Below are 14,358 nucleotides of genomic sequence, written 5' to 3' on the forward strand. Positions count from 1 at the left end.
TACCCTGAAAGTGCAACTTTGGGGGTCATAAGTATAGGGATGGTTTTCAAAGCTGAGGGAATGGATGAGATCACATGAGAAGTGGGTAGAGAGAGAAAAAGAGAGAGGACCTAAGATGAGGCCATGGGGAACTCCATATTTAATGATTAAGTAAAGGAGAAAGAACATGAAAAACAGAAAGAACTGCTGAAGGGAGGAAAACCAGGGTACAGTGGTATTAAGGAAGCCAAGAGAGATGTTTCAAGCAAGGCCAAATGCCCGATGTGGAGCAGGATAGGATAAAGACAGAAAAGTGACCTTTAGGTTTTGTAACCTAGAGTTCCATAGGCATCCACCTAGATAAAAGGAATTTCAGTCTACTGACAGAACTGGGAATCAGACTGAAGTGAGTTAATGAGGAACTGGAAAAATAGAACATAAAGAGACCTATAATCATTAAATCAGTAGTTAAAAATCTGTACTTTCCTCCCTCAACAAATAAAAAACAAACCAGGTTTTTGCTAAGTTCTATCAGACCTTAACTATATAGATCATTTTTTACTTTATATATACTATAAACTACTCCAGAAAATACAAAAGAAGGGAAAGATCTCTATTTTATAAGGCTATTAAAACCTTGCTACCAAAATCAGACAAGGATTACTATATGAGAAAGAAAAATTCAAGGCTAGCCTCATCTCGGTTCACAGAGGTAGATATTCTAAAACTTAGCAAACTGAATATAATAATATGGGAAAAATAATTAATACATCATGACCAAATAGAGTACATCCCAGGAAGATGGTCTAACATTAGAAAATGTATTAACACTTATTAACATATTAATATAATAAAGGAGAACAATTATTATCTCAATAGATTCAGAATAAGCACCTGATAAAATTCAAAATATACAAACTCAGTGCATGTGTATATATACACACAGAGGAATATTACTCAGCCACAAAAAGAATGAAATCTTGCCATTTGCAATGTGGATGGAACTAGAGGGTATAATGCTAAGTGAAATAAGTCAATCAGAGAAAGACAAATATCATATGATCTTACTCACATGTGGAATTGAAGAAACAAAACAAATGAACAAAAGAACAGACAGACAAACCAAGAAACACTCTTACTATAAAGAACAAACAAATGGTTACCAGAGGGAAGGTGTGTGAGGGGATGGGTGAAATAGGTGAAGGGGATTAAGAGTATACTTATCAGGATGAGGACTGAGTAATGTACAGAATTGTTGAGTCACTATATTGTACACCTGAAACTATATGTTAAACTGGAATTAAAATTAAAAACTTAACAACAAAAAAAGGAAAACCCAACCCCCTCCCTAATACATATATTCATGATTAAAAAATAACAGTGTGCTGGGAATAGAGAGGAATTTCCTTTTGCTAATAAAGAATATCTATCCAAACTTGCAATAAATATAATATTTAATGGTGAAAAGTCAGAAGCAGTCTCTTTAAAGTCAGGAACAAGACAAAGCTATTCACTATCGCTGCTCCTCTTCTACAATAAAATATGAAAAGAAAAAGTAATAAAAGTAAAAATAGAAATGAAGAAACAATGCCATCATTCACTAAAATAATGATTGTATACACAGAAAATCTAAGGGAATCTAAGATAAACTGTAATCAACATTAGCAAGGTTGCCGTATACATTCTCAAAATACAGGGTAGCCCCGGTGGCGCAGCGGTTTAGCACCGTCTGTAGCTCAAGGCGTGATCCTGGAGACCCTGGATTGAGTCTCACGTTAGGCTCTCTGCATGCAGCCTGCTTCTCCCTCTGCCTGTGTCTCTGCCTCTCTCTCTGTGTCTCTATGAATAAATAAATAAAATCTTAAAAAAAAAAATTCTCAAAATACAAACATCAGTGGTATTCCTGTATCCTAGCCACAAAAAAGCTGGATGCTATAATAAAAAAATTTATAACAGTAACCAAAATGGTAAGCTACCCAGGACTAATTATCTAATAAAAGATGTTTAAAACATTTATGAAGAAATTTTTAAAATGTCACTGAGATATGTTTAAAAACAGAAGGAAAACATATAAAGAGATACCTAGGGGGCACCGGGTGGTTCAGTTGGTTGAGCTGCCTTTGGCTCAGGTCATGATTCCAGGGTCCTGGGATCTAGTCCCACATCCTGCTCCCTCCTCAGTGGAGAGCTTGCTTCTCGTCTCTGCCCCTCCCCCTGCTCATGCTTTCCTTTCTCTCAATAAAATAAAATAAAATAAAATAAAATAAAATAAAATAAAATAAAATAAAATAAAATCTTTACAAAAAAGAGATACCAAGTTCATAGTAACAAAGACTTGATATCATAAAACTGTCAAATCATACAAATACAATTCATAAGCCAAGGAAAGCCAAACAGTTTTGAAGAACTGTAAGTAGGAGCATCACTCCTAGTTATTAGGAAAATTGGGATATCTTCCTTTTCCCTTGCTATGAAGGCACATGATCTAGCAGTAGCACTCCTGGCTTCTCTCCATCCTCACTCTTTCTTTGAAGACAAGGGTCTTTTCTGATGGCTGAATTTAGAAGGAAAAATAAAACCTGGGTATTCTTGGCTTAGCCCGTTCTGGTTTCCTGCAGGAGCCCCTGACTGCTTTCCACAGTCAAGGGCCTGCCTCTGGGAGAAAAGCCTAGGGGTCTCTAGTTTACCATGAGACCATGAGGGAAGTTTTAGTTTGATTGACGTCTTTGCAAGCCCTTTTTATCACAGATCCCAAACCACATTTTCCAGGAGGCTTTATCAGTAATGCAACTGACATTTTGATTTCTATTGGTCTGTCTCTTATATCTCCTCTCTTAAATGGCTCCAAATTTAGGGGGAGAAGGGATGCTATTTATTTGGCATCCTAAAACCTCAACATGACTTGCAGAAATTACATCTTACAATAGTTAAAACTTTGGTGTTAGCCCATAGACAGACAAATAAAGGAGCAGAATTGGGAGCCTGGAAACAGATCCAGATATAGAGGTAAACTTAGTACCCGAAGAAGATGGCATTATCAAACAGTAGACAAAAACAGACCCTTCAATAAATAATGCTGGGACAATTTGCTGCCTGTACTGAGCAAGATTCATTTAGTGACTCCTCAGGTAGTACTGTGGGTTGCCTCTTTTTTAAAAAAATTAGGTTATTTATCATTTGTGTTACAAAACCTTCCATGAATTTTAGATCTTGTTTCCAACTAGATCACAAATCCCTTGAGGGTAGAGCTAGAATCTTATACTTCTTGTTAAGTATAAGAAGAGTGCCTATCACAGAACTTTACACACGCAGACAACACTAAGTAAACGTCTGCTGGCTCATTACTATTTCACCTTAAAACTCAAGGTCTATCCCTCATGCCTGAGGGCATTCAGGTCCATATCCAGTACTAAGCTCTTCTAATTATTTTTACTTTCTGAGTAGAATTCTTTAAACAATTGTGCATTTACTTAACAGGAGTCCTAGCTAAAATCAGACATCCAGAACTTGCATTTTGTGGATCGCAGAGGACAAAAATAAAAAATGTCAAAGTAAAGGTCGTCAAAGATGTTACTTTCTCATTATTCTCAAGGCCTATCCTTATGGCACAGAAGAAAATGAAACCAATCTTGTACCTTATTTCCCACAAAGTTTTTCTGTCTAACCTCTTATTTCATCCTCACCACAAAGAGGTGAGATGAGCAGGGCAGGGATTATAAATGAAGAAATTAAGTTTCAGAGAGGTTACACTTTAGCTTCACCTGGCAGGTTAGAGAAAGATGTGAGACGAGGAGCCAGTGTTCTTCAGAAGAAAATATGCTGCTCCCAGCTATTTAGCTCTTAAGGCCTGATTTCCATTTACATGATTTTGTAAGTTATTCCCCATCATCCAAGAATTCAAACTTGAAGAATTACTAAATGGCTAGAGCCAACAGCTTTCCACTGAATTAAGTCAGGTGAACAAATCTAATGTCTTCTTTGCAACAGACCTTCCCTTGCCCCCTCTCTTTTTCAAAGAGTCAGCCTACTCTGACAAAGCATTTTTAAGCAGCAATTTGCCCTCATGATACAATAGGCACTGACATCAAGTATGTGCCTCTTGGTCTCAGACTAGGTCCTGCCGACACAATGACTAGGTCGTTGTCTGCTTTCTTCCCTTAACTCCCATGGTCTCTGATCCTGATTTTATTTCTGTAGTTTATGTCCTTCACTTGTTCTTTGATGAGGTCCTAGTCGCTCCATGTCTCTCTTTTATGAATCACATTGGCTGTTCTCCAGTCTCTGCCTCAGCAATGCACTCAAGGATTCCTCGCCCAGCCAACCTCCCAGTGTGCAAACAATATCCACCCAACCTCTCAGTGTGAAAACAGTATCTGCTTGAGCCCACTCCCCTCCTAAGGGTGCTTCACCCCACTTGGCCAGGCCAGGGTGTAGACCCACACATGTACAATGGCTGCCTTTCCTTTTCTTCAGGTATCTTAATAAAGAAGGAAACAAAGAAAGCAGGTGAGGAGCAACGTGGAAGCCAGGAAAGTGTCTCTGGATGATTATCCACACTCCAGTTTCTGAGTGTCAGAGATAAAAGTACTCACCACCTGACCATTAGTCCATGTTCCATGAAGTTTTTCAGGTTAGGGAGGGTTTGCCTCAAGTCTGGAGTCCCTAGTCCATGTTGATATCTTAGCTGTGAAGATGGAAAAATAAAATTAAAAGAAATTCTGGCAGATACTAGGCAACATTTCCCAAACATGATCCATCCATTCATTATTTTTTCTTCTTTTGAACTGTAAAAGAGGAAATGAAAATGTATGAACCTAATATCATTGACTACACTTTTGAGATGATATTTAAAGGTAGCCTCTTAGCCTCTTGGGTGGCTCAGTTGGTTAAGGAGTTAAGTGTCTGCCTTTGGCTCAAGTCATGATCCCAAGGTCCCCCTGCTTGTGTATGCACATACGCGCTCTCTCTAATAAATAAATAAAATCTTAAAAAAACCCCTAAAGGTAGCCTCTTTGTCTCCTGCTCCTTTGTCTCCTGAAGCTGGAAAAAAAAGAATGGCCAACTATGGAATTAGCATATTTCAAAGAGTCCTTAGGGTTTGCTAACATCAACTCCAGGGACATATACCATAAAACCAGTATTTTGTTTTATTTTTAAAAAAGATTTTAGTTATTTATTTGAGAGCATGATTATGAGGGGGAGGGAGGAGCAGAAGAAGAGAGAGAAGCAACTACCAGCTGAGCAGGGAGCCCAATACAGAGCTTGATCCCACAATCCCGGGATCATGACCTGAGCCGAAGGCAGATGCTTAACTGACTGAGCCACCCAGGCACCCCTCAGTATTTTGCTTTAGATACTGAACGTCTGGCATGATGTATTCTGGGCACATCTAGCCCATCTTTCACTGACCCTTCCCCTTTGTATAACCAAGGGTAAGCGTCATGTTGTGTTCACCTCTAATCCCCAAGAGAGTCTGACAGTGCTAGCACTCAATTTTTAGTGTTTATTAAACAAATAAATAGCAAGCCACTTTTGAGGACGCTGTGCTCTGTTTTTCTCTTGGATTCCTAACTTTCCTTTTTGTTTACAACCAGTACACAGAGCTATAGAGCCCATTTGAAAACACTATGGGGGGGATCCCTGGGTGGCTCAGTGGTTTAGCACCTGCCTTCGGCCCAGGGCCTGATCCTGGAGTCCTGGGATCGAGTCTCACATCAGGCTCCTTCCCTGGAGTGTGCTTCTCCCTCTGCCTGTGCCTCTGGCTCTCTCTCTCTCTCTGTGCCTCTTATGAATAAATAAATAAAATCTTAAAAAAAAAAAAAAAAGAAAACACTATGGTCTGTGGATGGACCTGGTCTTAGTTTTAATTATTTCTGCTAGAGCTGATTTTCTAACATTAGGTCCTTCTAGTGTACCTTGGATAACTCACTAAATGGTTTTCATCTGTCTGCTCCACACCTTCTCTCACTCTGTCTCTGAATACCACTTGCTTCCTTAACTAGTTATGACAGAGATCTGAGGTAAATATATGTGCATATTCAAATACATGCTTTCTCTCACACACATAGAACATCAAAAACACAGTAAATATACAGTAGAAATTTTCAAATGACATAATATAAATGAAAAAAATACTCTAAACTGTGTACTGGTGTACAACCATGAAGGATAATAACTCTGAACTTTTACTTTTCCAGCACCTAACTTTAAAAGTGGCTATGTCAAACTTCTAAATATTTTCCTCTCTTAAAAAATAAAACCACTATGAACAAAAAATACCAAAGTTTTCTTCTGCTTGTATCTAGTACTTAACTCATTTTTTTTTTTTTTGGTTTTGTTTTTACTTAGTGTGAGTGACACTTAACAAAGAGAAGAGTTTACTCTTACTACTTTGAACTTTTAAAGGGAAACTCCCAAGCCTAATCAGATCTCTTGAATGGTCTGAATATACACATAAAGTAAGGAAGTAAGAAACATAGAATGTTAAAGCTGAAATGTATTTTGAGTATTATTTAAGCCAATCCTTTCCTTTTGCAGGTGGGGAAACTGAAGCCCAGAAAGGGGAAATAAATTCTCCAGGGCCCCATGTTTCAATAGCAAAGACATTATTAGCTAAAGCCTTATTCTCACAACCATGCTATTCCACCATCTACCCCAAAATCTGAGAGGAAAATTGGTTGAAATGCTTGAGAAGACAAAGGGAAAATATTCTTTTCCTTTTCCAAAGCTAGCCTGGTGACCTAAATCACCTCCTGAGATTTGCTGACCTTGAATTATAAGATCTACTCCATATTAAATGACATCATTTCTTACACTAATATAAAAGCATTTTTTCCATACATTGATAAAAGTAAAGTGGCTGATATCCCAATGTGACATTCCTGAATTCATTGTTTCAATAAAAAAGTCAAATTGTTTACACATGGCATGGAAATTTCACCTGTGATTCATACTGAAAAATATTAAATATCAAAAAACCCCCGAACCCATACTGAAATAACACTAAGCTATGTGTCCCTGAGCCAGTACACAGCCAATTGCCTGCCCCAAGCTCCACAATGGAAGGTGGGTGTTGAATTCTTTTCAGAGACCACAATGAAAATTTTTCTTCAAGTCTGATTTCAACCAAAAAAGGAAACTGTGGGAATGTCAAGCCTCTACCCAGGTCTTAACTCTTCATTTGCTATATAGCATTATCATTTTTATCACAGAATCATACGATATTTTAACTTAAAGAGATCCTGCAGATCATCTTTCCAACATCTTTCCTTTCATAAATGAAGAAACGAAGGCTCAGTAAGGCAAGTGTCCTGCCCAATGTCACAGAGTTGATGAGGAACAAAGCCAAGCCTAGAATTTTAAAAAAAATTTTATTTACTTTTTAAAATCCAAGTATAATTAACATATATATATGCTGTATGATAAATATTGTATCAATATAATTAATACTGAGTCAATATTCATGATGTATAATGATTCAACAATTCTATGCATTACGCAGTGCTCATCGTAAGTATGCTCTTAATCTCCATCACTTATTTTAACCCCTCCTCCCTCCCTTCTGGTAACCACCAGTTTGTTTTCTGTATCTCAGAATCTGTTTTATTTTTATTTTTCAAAGATTATTTATTTATTTATTCATGACAGACACAGAGGGAGAAAGAGGCACAGACACAGGCAGAGGGAGCAGCAGGCTCCATGCAGGGAGCCCGACATGGGACTCAATCCCGGGTCTCCAGGATCACGCCCTGGGCTTAACGTGGTGCTAAACCACCGAGCCACCCAAGTTGCCCTCAGACTGTTTTATGGTCTCTTTTTTCCTTGTTCATCTGTTTTGCTTCTTAAATTCCACATATGAACGAAATCATATAATAACTATCTTTCTGACTTATTATACATTGAATTATGGCCTCTAGGTCTATCCATGTTGCTGCAAATGGCAAGATATTCCATTGCATATATGTATATATGTGTGTGTGTGTATATATATATATATATAATATCTTCTTTATCCATTCATCTATGTATGGACACTTGAGTTGCTTTCATATCTTGGCTATTTTAAATAATGCTTCAATAAACAAATAAACATACAGGTACACATATCTTTTCAAGTTACTATTTTTGTTTTCTTTTTTTTAATCTTTTTTTTTAATTTTTTATTTATTTATGATAGTCACACACAGAGAGAGAGAGAGGCAGAGACACAGGCAGAGGGAGAAGCAGGCTCCATGCACTGGGAGCCCGACGTGGGATTCGATCCCGGGTCTCCAGAATCGCGCCCTGGGTCAAAGGCAGGCGCCAAACCGCTGCGCCACTCAGGGATCCCCTATTTTTGTTTTCTTTAGGTAAATACCCAGTAGTGGAATTACTGGATCACATGGTATTTTTATTTTTAATTTTTGGAGGAACTTCCATACTGTTTTCCACAGTGGTTGTACTAGTTTGCGTTCCCACCAACAGTGTATGAGGGTTCCTTCTTCTCCATATCCCTGCCAACATCTGTTGTTTCTGGTGGTTTTGATTTTACAAGGCTAGAATTTCTTAAAAACAACTCCGAATTCTTTCTACCATGTCATCCTTTTAATTTTCAATACATGAAACAAAAAAAATTACATATAATACATATATATTACATTTTAAAAATAAATTACTTGTACTGTCTAATAAGTCTAAACTGCTATAAGGCTTATAATGAAAAAGCAAATTCTTTGCTCTTCAGTAGCAACTACTTTTAGCTGTTTCTTCTTTACCTTCATATTTCTAAGTAATATGATTGTATTAATTTTCCTATTCTTTCATATTCTTTCTGCTTTAGATATCATCTACTGTCTTCCTATTATGAAAAGTAAAAATTCAGCTCATTTATATTACTCTCCTCTTACACAAACATTTTATACCCTCACCCATACATCATCTATGGACTTTTTATTAAAGAATATGAGGATTTAACTACTCTCCCAGATAAGTTCTCCTTATCCTCAAGATATTCAGTACCACATTTTTGTTAGATCAATATTTAGGGCTTATTGTACCTGCAGAAATATTGTTCACTGCCTAGCCATGTAATATACTATTCCTTTTTTTGAACCTTTATTTATATTTATTTACTTAAGATTTTATTTATTCATTCATGAGAGAGAGAGAGAGCGAGTGAGAGCGAGAGAGAGGCAGAGACACAGGCAGAGGGAGAAGCAGGCTCCATGCAGGGAGCCCGACATAGGACTCGAACCTGGGAATCCAGGATCACGCCCTGAGCCAAAGGCAGGTGCTCAACCACTGGGCCACTCAGGTGTCCCTTGAACCTTTTTTTAAAAAGGTTTATTTAGGGATCCCTGGGTGGCGCAGCGGTTTAGCACCTGCCTTTGGCCCAGGGCGCAATCCTGGAGACCTGGGATCGAATCCCATGTCGGGCTCCCGGTGCATGGAGCCTGCTTCTCCCTCTGCCTGTGTCTCTGCCTCTCTCTCTCTCTCACTGTGTGCCTATCATAAATAAATTAAAATTTTAAAAAAAGGTTTATTTATTTGAGAGAGAGAGAGTGGGGGTGGGGAAGGCAGAGGGGAGGGAGAGACAATCTCAAGCAGGCTCCATGCTTAGTACAGAGCCCAACTCAATCTTACCACCTTGAGATCATGACCTGAGTGAGCTGAAACCAAGAGTCAGAGGCTCAACGGACTGTGCCACCCAGGCACCCCTGTACTTTTTTGTTTTTCCTTAAGTGATAATTGTCATTTTTCCTACTTGTGGAGTACCTATTTTGATGGCAGTATTACTTGTGTACTTATATACTTATCACTAGATCCTCCCCAAACTAGGATCAAACCTTGAATGATAATTTTCCTGGGTATAGAATTCAAAGCTGAAATAATTTCCCTTTGGAATTTCTAAAATATTGTTTCACTGTCACTTAACTATACACATGGCAGCCAAGAAATGTGATAATATTCTAATTCCCAGTCTTTCGTATGTGAGCTGATTCTTCTCTTGGGAAGCTTGTAGCGTTTTATTCTTTAACCTCAGTATTCTAAAATCTCACAGTCCTAAACTTCTGTTTGGGTCTTTTTTCATCTGTCCTGTTGAGCACTTTGTGTGTCCTTTCATTTCTTTTTTTATACTTTTTAAAAAATTTTATTTATTTATGATTCACAGAGAGAGAGAGAGAGAGAGAGAGAGGCAGAGACATAGGTAGAGGGAGAAGCAGGCTCCATGCAGGGAGCCCGACGTGGGATTCGATCCCGGGTCTCCAAGATCACGCCCTGGGCCAAAGGCAGGCACCAAACCGCTGCGCCACCCAGGGATCCCCTTGTGTGTCCTTTCAATGTGAAGCTGCTTATCCCCTAATTCTGATTATTATTGTTGTTGTTTTTGTTATTAGCAGCCGCAGCATTGTTTTGTCATCTCCTTCTCCACTTCCTGTTACTTCTGGGTCTCTTTCTTCTTTTTCCTCCTCTTTTTAGACTTTAAAAAACAGGCATTACAAATGGACTTTAAAAAGCTGATCAGAGTTTATATACTAGCAGCGCTTGCAGACTAGGGGGTTTCACTGTAGACTGAGTGGATTGAAACCTAGCTCTTTCTGTGGGGCACATGTCAATCCCAGTAGCTTTCATTGCTGGGACTCTATTTCTCCAGAGGGAATCTCAATCTTCTGTCTAGGAGTATAATCTGGATCCCATTCTGAGATTTAAAGTAGGAAAAACTGGTTCAGGGGAATTCAGTGTTGGTATGTTGGACTCTACTGAATCCCACCCATTGTTCTCACTTTACTGAATCCCATTATTTTTAGTAAGGCATCTTACTTCTTGCCCCAATATACCAGCAGTTCAGAGTTCAGAGCTTCTTTGGTTCAATGTTTTCAGGAAGTAAACCTCCATTCTCCCACTGGGGTGTGTGCAGGGACAGTTGCTTGGCTATACGCAGGGTGAGTGAAGTGAACTGAGAATCTTCTCTTTGTGTATAGACTTTCAACCAGTCCTCCTGCTTTTTGACCTACTCCTTACCCTGCGCTCTATGATGCCTCTAAATCCTGTCCTTCTGGAGTCCTATGGTTTGAATTACATCGATACTTGAAGGCTTAGGTTTTGGTTTTCTCTATTTTGCCAACTCCGTTTATCACTCATTTATCTGTTGGCATTCTTCTAAAATTTTGTTGATTATCACTCACTCTTGTCTCTTCTGTTCTTTTCATCCTCACGAGTTTGCAAGTTTGAATTGTTTTATCTTTATTAGTAGCATTTCATTAGGGAGCTGACATAAAGGAATATATTTGATTTGTGTATCATGCAGTCCCCTATATATACAACTGCTTTTCAGTAGTAGCTAACAACCTTCCTTACAGTCTTTTCCAGAGCACTCAACAGAGTTCTATTTCCTGTCTTTAAGGCTCTCTCTAGGCATCCTCCAACTGCCATATTCTATCCATCCTCGAAGAGATAACACAAGTTCCATTTCCTGTAGGTGACTCTCTGACTATTCCAGGATAAGGGAGCATTTAACCCCTTTCCCCAAATCCTTTCCTATACCATATTTGCATATGCTGTCTTTGGAAAGCATATGCTTAACTGAGTAGGTACTTGATAAATATTTGTTAATTAATAAATTAAATCAAAGCTGTATGGGAGAGAATGAGAGGCATCATGACACACTGTGATGAGCTTCAATGCAAAAGATATGGATGTGAATAATAATGCTGTAACTTGTTCGTTTGACTTTGACTAAGTCATTTCGCTTCTCTGAAGAGTTTCAGTTTCCTTACTGGTAAAATGTGGAATACTGTCTTACAGAGGTGTTGTAAAGTTTAAATAAGATAAAGTGCATAGAGTACACCAAACAATATCTGGTACATAGTAAGTGCTCAATAAACTATACTCTTTATATTATCATTATCATAGCATCTACCATAGGCTGGGCATAAAATTGGTGCTCAATGATGGCTTATCACTTAACTAATTAGAATGAGAATCAGAAAAGGGACAAAGAGAGTTCAACTCAAAGGGAACAAATCTTAAGTTCATTGTTCACTTTTTTAAATGCTAACTTTTACTAATTTACTAAGCTTCTGACTGCAAGCACCCCAAAGAAGCAGCAATGAACACGATACATGTCAATATCTTTAAAACAATTGCACAGGGAAATGGAAAGACTGATTCATGAAGTGGGTGATCAGAAGATCTAGGGGACGGAGCTCTGCTGTATGATCATGAGCGAGGGCTAGCCAAAGAATTTTCAAACTTCTTTTTTGTAGCCCTGGAATCCTTTGTTCACATTTAATATTATCTCTAGAAGCCCAAAGTGGAGAATAAATAGGGAACTGCTCTAACTGTAGGAAGTGGTAGAGTCGAGTTGGAGCCCAGGCAGGTATCTCATTTTGCAGGTTCAATGATCCTGAACAACATCTCTAGGAGCTTTTCAAAGTTCTGTGAGTCCACTTTAAATGTTCTAAAATTATAGGTTTGTACCATGCATCTAAGGATTTTGATATAAAAATATGGTTTGTGTAGCACACATTTACAGTGTGAGCAAGGAAAGAACATCAGCCCAGTCAGTCCCGTTTCTGGTTTTGCCCACTTCTGATGGTGTCAGAGGTCAAACTTGGCTAAGAGGGTGTCAAATCTTTATGTATTCACTTGAGGCGCAGGTTTGATGGAAAAGTCTACAGAAGGTATCTTTCTGGACATCTCAGGGAAAGTGTATAAAAATGAAAGGGGTAGGATGGGGTTCAATGTTTTTTTTTTTTTTTTTTTTTTTTTTTAGTTTTTAGCAGAAGGAGAGGGAAAGGAAACTCTGCTGAGCATGGAGCCTGACATGGGGCTTGGTCCCTCGTCCCCAAAATCATGATCTCAGCTGAAATCAAGAGTCGGAAGTTAAACTGACTGAGCCACCCAGGGGCCCTAGGGTTCAGTCTTATATGCTATACTATATCAGGTGGAGCTGAGCCACTATTAAAATGTTAATACTTCAGGAAAGAAAGAAATATAAATTTTTACTAAGTAATTCTTGAACAATTATTAGTAGCAACAGGAAGAAACAGAAGGAGTTAGGCTGAGGGGGGGAAAAACAAGGACAGGGCAAGGGGAGAAAGAAGTACCTTTACTAAGTTCTTATACATTCTATTCTTCCATCCAACAAGTATTTATTTAGTTCACTAGGGTAGGCATTGTAAATCAGCTCTGTCTCTGGAATGACAGTTCTGGACTCACAGTCTGTTCTCACCACGTAACGTATGTTAATCTTGAACAAGTCACATAACCAATCTGTACCTTGTCTATTTGTCTCATAAGATTGTTGTAAGAGTTCAGTCAGATATTTATAGAGAATGGGAACTCCTGAGGCTTGATTCTTAAAGGGCAGTCATTAAAACTGTTGAAGGCCTGGGCTCTAAGCTCAGGAGTTTGGACTTTATCTTCCTTGTCAGCAGTGAGAATCTACTACAGGGTTTTGTGTTTTGTTTTTTTTTTAAGATTTTTATTTATTTATTCATGAGAGAGAAAGAGAGAGAGAGAGAGAGAGAGAGAGAGAGAGAGGCAGAGACACAGGCAGAGGGAGAAGCTCCCTGCATGGAGCCTGACATGGGACTCGATCCCAGGTGTTCAGGATTACACCCTGGGCAGAAGGCAGCGCCAAACTGCTGAGCTACCCGGGCTACCCTACTACAGGGTTTTAAGCAGGAGACTGAAGGAGGAAAACAACTCCAGAAGCAGCTCTGAAGGACAGGCTAAAAAAAAAAAAAAAAAAAAAGACTGAAGTACTCTTTCCTTTTTTTTTTTAAGATTTTATTTATTTATTCATGAGAGACACAGAGAGAGTGAGAGAGGCAGAGACACAGGCAGAGCGAGAAGCAGGCTCCATGCAGGGAGCTCGACATGGGACTCCATCCTGGGACCCCAGGATCACGACCCAAGCCGAAGGCAGATGCTCAACCACTGAGATACCCAGGCATCCCTGAAGTACTCTTTCCTCTAAAAAATCTTATTTGGCATTCCATCAAAACCTGCCTTCACCAACTACTATCAATACCACACTTCCCTAAAGAGCTCCTTCTGCTCTCACTTCTGACTGGGAAAGGCAGATGCCAAGAAACCAAGGCAAATAAAATATTGCTTTGGGTCTGTCTAACTGCCTCAAATTAGTCTCTGAAATAAACACCTTTTGTAACAACTTCCTACTGCACCACCACCCAAAGAGTCTAAGCAGTTTTTAAGTGGAATTTTGGTTTCAATTAGCTTGAATTTCAGCTTTACTTTGATTGGTTTAGAACTCCATGGGAGCAATTAAGCTTTTGTGCAACTCAAGAGTAGGCTAGTAGGTAAAAACTACACATACATGATAAATTAGATGGGGAATTGGGAAGAAGCAATGTTTAGTGGTTTCCCTGGAAA

General features: G+C 38.7%; 1 protein-coding gene across 5 annotated transcripts in view; it reads right to left on the minus strand.

The window, feature by feature from the left end:
- The window catches only part of UVRAG (UV radiation resistance associated), a 314,973-nt gene that overhangs the window by 21,073 nt on the left and 279,542 nt on the right, over positions 1 to 14,358 (minus strand). For 3 of the 5 annotated variants that reach the window (XR_007404442.1, XM_025419620.3, XR_007404443.1), the window contains one exon: positions 4,572 to 4,663. The exons of 1 other annotated variant lie outside the window; for it this stretch is intronic. Coding sequence is in view for 2 of the 4 variants with exons in the window: in XM_025419620.3 (XP_025275405.1) it covers positions 4,572 to 4,663 (92 nt within the window). In the remaining 2 variants the exon portion in view is untranslated. Of the gene's footprint in view, positions 1 to 4,571; positions 4,664 to 5,760; positions 7,330 to 14,358 lie in introns of those variants that run through there. One more of the 5 variants, XM_049098656.1, reaches the window with a different exon arrangement.

This window comes from Canis lupus, chromosome 21 (assembly GCF_003254725.2).
Source record: "Canis lupus dingo isolate Sandy chromosome 21, ASM325472v2, whole genome shotgun sequence".
Taxonomy (NCBI): Eukaryota; Metazoa; Chordata; class Mammalia; order Carnivora; family Canidae; genus Canis; species Canis lupus.